Source organism: Procambarus clarkii, chromosome 4, assembly GCF_040958095.1.
Source record: "Procambarus clarkii isolate CNS0578487 chromosome 4, FALCON_Pclarkii_2.0, whole genome shotgun sequence".
Classification (NCBI taxonomy): Eukaryota; Metazoa; Arthropoda; class Malacostraca; order Decapoda; family Cambaridae; genus Procambarus; species Procambarus clarkii.
In genome coordinates this window covers 4356806-4363296 of record NC_091153.1, presented here as the reverse complement: position 1 = coordinate 4363296, position 6491 = coordinate 4356806, and the positions used below count along the sequence as shown (strand labels likewise).

Genomic DNA, 6491 nt, shown 5'->3' with positions numbered 1-6491 from the left:
TTTCCCACCCATCTCCCTTCTCACCCCTATTCCTCCTTCAAACCCCAACAGCACATCTTTCTAATCTTTAACAATTCTACCCAATCCCAACCAATTTTCAGTAAACCACAAGGTGTACAGCTTCCCTGAAGAGATCATCCAATAGTTTAGAATGCCCCCCAAATCTCCTCTCAATCACGTTCATCTCTTCCTTCCTATCACTTCTCCTCCACGATCCCTGCCCCGAGATCATCGTCATTAAATCAGTTCTGGATATTGGATGGGTGTGACCCGCCCGGGCCCCCTCATATGTTTCGAGTCTGATGACCTCCTCTCGCAGGGGGTTGTATTGAATATGTGTGAGAGGAGATGAATGGTGGGTAATTATGGGTGTAAAGAGAGAGAGAGAGAGAGAGAGAGAGAGAGAGAGAGAGAGAGAGAGAGAGAGAGAGAGAGAGAGAGAGAGAGAGAGAGAGAGAGAGAGAGAGAGAGAGAGAGAGAGAGAGAGAGAGAGAGAGAGAGAGAGAGAGAGAGAGAGAGAGAGAGAGAGAGAGAGAGAGAGAGAGAGAGAGAGAGAGAGAGAGACAGACAGACAGAGACAGACAGAGACAGAGAGAGAGAGATGAGAGTGAAAGAGATATATAAATTAAATATTTTAAATTTAGGAGATTTATATCGAAATGGCGATTTGAGGGAAGGAGTGGGTACGTGAGAACCAAATAACAAAAGACCTTTTGGCAAATATCGACTTTTTATGCTTTTGAGAACTTAAAATACAATCCCTATAAAAGCCTTAAGTCCTCTTCAAGCACAAGAGGAAAGGATAGAAGCGTACAAGGCTCTCAACTATCCTTCACACAGTCCAGCAAAATGCAGGTAGGAAAATATTTTTTGATCTTTTGAACCTATTTTTAACATCATATCCATCCATTTATTAATGTTGAGAAATGTTCCATTTATGCTCGACATGATTTAATATAAAGAGGAGAGTTTTTGTTGCATTAAAATATGCTTCCCTTATCCATTTTAAATCCTATTAACTGAAGAATAAAAGAATAAAAACAATAATATTTTTTTTATAACTGATTCAATCCTTACATGAAGTCAGGTGTGAAGAATATCTAGGAAGGTTTTTAAGATATTTAATTAACATATGTATACCAAATATCATTTAAAGCCACTGAGAAAGTGAGCCAATTGAGAAATTATCTCATTCAAAATTCACTTCTCATTGCCCATTATGCGTTTAAGTGTAACTAACACTAACAATTATCAAAAAAAAAATATGGCTTAATATCCATTCAAATTGCTGGAGCAATTAAAAGTCTTAAACGATAGAAAAATGCACGATGCTCGAATCATGAATTTTTATTGGTCTCTTATATCAAATTAATTAATAATAGTAAGTTGTTTAGAGCCGAGAAGCGCAACGATGCATTCGAAAAACTTATTGAGCAGAAAAGCTTCACTATAACCGATAGAAATCGTTATGTTGTTCACTCTCGGCACACTCATCATGTTGTTCACTCTCAGCACACTCATCATGTTGTTCACTCTCGGCACACTCATCATGTTGTTCACTCTCGGCACACTCATCATGTTGTTCACTCTCGGCACACTCATCATGTTGTTCACTCTCGGCACACTCATCATGTTGTTCGCTCTCGGCACACTCATCATGTTGTTCACTCTCAGCACACTCTTCATGTTGTTCACTCTCGGCACACTCATCATGTTGTTCACTCTCGGCACACTCATCATGTTGTTCACTCTCGGCACACTCATCATGTTGTTCACTCTCAGCACACTCTTCATGTTGTTCACTCTCAGCACACTCATCATGTTGTTCACTCTCAGCACACTCTTCATGTTGTTCACTCTCAGCACACTCATCATGTTGTTCACTCTCAGCACACTCATCATGTTGTTCACTCTCAGCACACTCTTCATGTTGTTCACTCTCGGCACACTCATCATGTTGTTCACTCTCAGCACACTCATCATGTTGTTCACTCTCAGCACACTCATCATGTTGTTCACTCTCAGCACACTCATCATGTTGTTCACTCTCGGCACACTCATCATGTTGTTCACTCTCAGCACACTCATCATGTTGTTCACTCTCGGCACACTGATCATGTTGTTCACTCTCGGCACACTCATCATGTTGTTCACTCTCAGCACACTCATCATGTTGTTCACTCTCGGCACACTGATCATGTTGTTCACTCTCGGCACACTCTTCATGTTGTTTACCATTAGCACAATCCTAATATTATTCACTACCAGAATCACTAATGTTATTCACTACCAGAATCACTAATGTTATTCACTTCCAGAATCACTAATGTTATTCACTTCCAGAATCACTAATATTATTCACTACCAGAATCACTAGTGTTATTCACTACCAGAATCACTAGTGTTATTCACTACCAGAATCACTAGTGTTATTCACTACCAGAATCACTAGTGTTATTCACTACCAGAATCACTAGTGTTATTCACTTCCAGAATCACTATTGTTATTATATAACAATAGAATAACTATTGTTATTCACTACCAGAATCACTAGTGTTATTCAACTTCCTCAGTACTGGTAATTATTCACTTCCAGTAATGTGGTATGCAACAATATGCCTTAACTAAGAGGGTTAAGGTAGGTTAAGCAGTTATTTTCCTGCAAATTGCCTTTGTCAGTGTACCAGAGAAAATGTAAACACCATCCGCTGACAACATGCATCACCCAACAGCTTGCTTAATCCGGTATTGATACTTTTTTTGTAGCAGAATTCGTATTTTGCTCTAATATGGTGAGGAGTCATTCTATGAAATAATTAATTTACCATGTAGCTACGCCAGTATTTACCAACTAAGAAATATATATATATATATATATATATATATATATATATATATATATATATATATATATATATATATATATATATATATATATATATATATATATATATATGTTCTCAGCACAATATTTATAGTTTCGTAATTAATTCGATCATTGAAACACGATTACACAGTTTGTGTAGTTGAAAGCATTACCCATGGGTCGAGTCTTGTGAGTATGAGCTGCTGCTCATACTTGTGAGTATGAGATGAAAATGATCGCGTGGTAATTACACTTTGAATCTTCTTCCAGATTGTGCTCATCAACATAATAGACCGTACTCATCAACAAAGTAGTCTGTCCTCATCATGAAGAGCCAATGTTCCTTCCATGCAGTAACCAAAACCCCTGTTTAATAATAACAACACACAACGCATAACTGATGACGTTCGAATATTTCCCGAACAGTGCTTCTCTGACGACCGCTGTTCGAATCACAGGTCTGTAACTGCTTCTCGTGCGTACTACAAACGCAGATCATTTCCACTAGATTAAAACACCTAATCTTCACCAAAATATGTAAAATTTGCTAATATACAAAAATATTAATTTATATATGGGAAAATTCCTATATTAAATGGTCGACATGTTAGCACTGATGAATGCGTCTTTGGGGTCGGCCACAGGGTGGAATGAACCTTAGCCTTAAGAAGGATTATTTTTCCACATCATATTATTTAGAGATTAATATTTACCCATAACAACAACAATAAAAGTCTACATTGTTTTCAAAACTCTACACACGCCTCCAGGTGCAAAGATAAAATCCTGGTTTGTGCCTCGGAGAGGCTGCAGGATCCAGTAAGTTCAGTAGAACTTCGGTTTCAACTCCTTTTGACCATGTCGCAGCTCAGTCAATTAAGGCAGCGTCTGGGATGCTCTCGGGCGCAGGTTCGAATCCTCATCACGGCCCTTGTGAATTTTTTCGTGCTAAAAGTACTCATAGCTGCAGAAATATATCCATGATCTTACAGCCCTCGTCTCTCTACCAACAAAGATATATTCACACAAGTAGATATAATTCAGTCGATCACTGTAATGTGCAAGAAATCACAGCAACGTATTTAGCAAGGATTTCCACCATTCCCCCATCTTCTTGAGGTTATCTTGAGATGATTTCGGGGCTTTAGTGTCCCCGCGGCCCGGTCCTCGACCAGGCCTCCACTCCCAGGAAGCAGCCCGTGACAGCTGACTAACACCCAGGTACCTATTTTACTGCTAGGTAACAGGGGCATAGGGTGAAAGAAAATCTGCCCATTGTTTCTCGCCGGCGCCCGGGATCAAATCCGGGACCACAGGATCATAAGTCCAGCGTGCTGTCCGCTCGGCCAACCGGGTCCCATTGCTTCGTTACAATTTAGCTCCTGCTGTATCATGATTGTTAATTAAACAAAGAGGTTTTAGGTGCACTAGAGAACTAGTAGATTTACCTTACCATGAACTATGGGAACGTAAGCAGGCGATGAGTCACAATAACGTGGCTGAAGTATGTTGTCCAGACCACACACTAGAAGTTGAAGGGACGACGACGTTTCGGTTCGTCCTGGACCATTCTCAAGTCGATTATCGACTTGAGAATGGTCCAGGACGAACCGAAACGTCGTCGTCCCTTCAACTTCTAGTGTGTGGTCTGGTCAACATGGGAACGTAAAACTCTAAGTCTGCTAACATGAGTCAGAAGTCGTCTGTTCCTGTTCCCTCGCGTGTAAATCACAACATATTAATACAAGTAAAAGAGAGATGAGGAAGTGGATCGAGAGACTGAGTGAATTAGACGAGAAAAACCTCCTCCTAACCAGACTAGGTCACCCAGGCACGTAACTCTCACCTCGCCTCGTTCCCCTCCCAACTACCTCATTTAACAAGCTACACAACGGTAAAGACGAATAAATAACCGAACGAGACGAAAAGGGCTCTTAATAGCTAAACTAATCATTCTTTACAGACACAATTATTGCTCCCACCTATAAAACAAATTAACCATGAACAATATTTCTTTGTTCAGTGCTTGTTCAATAACTTTGCAACACGGCAAGCGATCAGGCCGGCCGTTGCAGATGTCGAGAGAGCATGATCGACATGCTTTCCCAAGATGACCTTTCACTGTAGAAATGTAGACGGGTTTTCGAATTTATGCAAAATATCACTAGTAGACCCATGATAAAAGGCCACATATGGTGATGTGAAACAAAATGTAGGGGCGTTGACCAGATCACACACTAGAAGGTGAAGGGACGACGACGTTTCGGTTCGTCCTGGACCATTTTCAAGTCAACAATCGACTTGAGAATGGTCCAGGACGGACCGAAACGTCGTCGTCCCTTCACCTTCTAGTGTGTGGTCTGGTCAACATACTTCAGCCACGTTATTGTAACTCATCGCCGTAGGGACGTAATATTGTAAGGCATATGACATCCGTTGATGTAATTTATGTGATTTAGCAGACAGAATTAGCAGACATACGAATATGTTGTCGACATCTTTCCGTTTTTAGATCTGACAAGTTTGGCTCACCAGCATCCTAAGAGGTGAAGCCCACATACTCCATCACTGGCATGACGCAATAGCTTAAGAAAGTGACCTTTCTTATCGAGCAATAAATCTTTAAATGTTTAGCACAGAAAACATTCAAACTTGCCGATTGACGTGGGTAAAGAATAAGCCTTAATATACTAGTAAATTTATGTTATTACTATATTATGATCAGTTCATAAAAAATAATTATAGTTGCATATATAACTGATAAACAAAGACACTCTCTATAAGATAAAATGCACTGTCTCCACTAAGCCATTTATTGCAGTTCTGGTTGTTAGGTACATCACATATCTCCATTACTGAAGACCGTAACGCTCCTTTCAATGAGATGCATCAACGAATATATTAAAGTTTATCAGAATGATTGAAAACATCAGCTAACAAACGTACTAATTATAATTTCGCGAACAAAACACACGGAAAATTAAGAAGTGTAGGTTAATGTGAATTTATATCCGCCAGAAACAGGGATACCAATTATAATATTAGTCAATAAATAGAAAGACTAATAATATTGGTTAATAAATTGGAAGACTAATGATATTGGTAAATGCTGTAAAGGAGCTCAAATTAATGGGTATAGCCAGGGAAGGCCAGCGATATTGGCAGTAAGGAATTTTTCAAATAATGTGCAGATATTATCCAGAAAATAAAATAAAATTATGTTCAATTCTGTAATAAAGTTGTGCTTAATATTGGCGAGTGAGGGAATGAGATAATTAAGTTAATGCATTAATTATTTTAGATATTAAAAGAAAAAAATATTTGTTCGTTTTAGATACGTGAGCCAAGCACATCGTATTAAGGAATTTTTTTTTATCCAGGCATCTCCGGACACAGCTTCCTTGTATGCAAATGAGGTTTAATGGAATCTCATTTGCAAAATACAGGGATATCCTCAGCGGGTTTACATACATGAACAAACATTGTCAAACATTCACTTTCAGGCATGGGACACACACACACACACACACACACACACACACACACACACACACACACACACACACACACACACACACACACACACACACACTTACTTGCATACCATGCAAGATGATGGAGAAG

The 6491-nt window shown here is 39.3% G+C and overlaps 1 protein-coding gene across 1 annotated transcript in view; it reads right to left on the bottom strand.

Moving 5' to 3' along the window:
• Nucleotides 1-1447: 1447 nt before the first annotated feature.
• The window catches only part of LOC138370381 (protein starmaker-like), an 8963-nt gene continuing 3919 nt past the window's right edge, over nucleotides 1448-6491 (bottom strand). Inside the window, exon 2 of the mRNA XM_069334735.1 lies at nucleotides 1448-2248. Within this exon, the coding sequence (XP_069190836.1) occupies nucleotides 1448-2248 (801 nt within the window). The remainder of the gene's footprint in view (nucleotides 2249-6491) is intronic.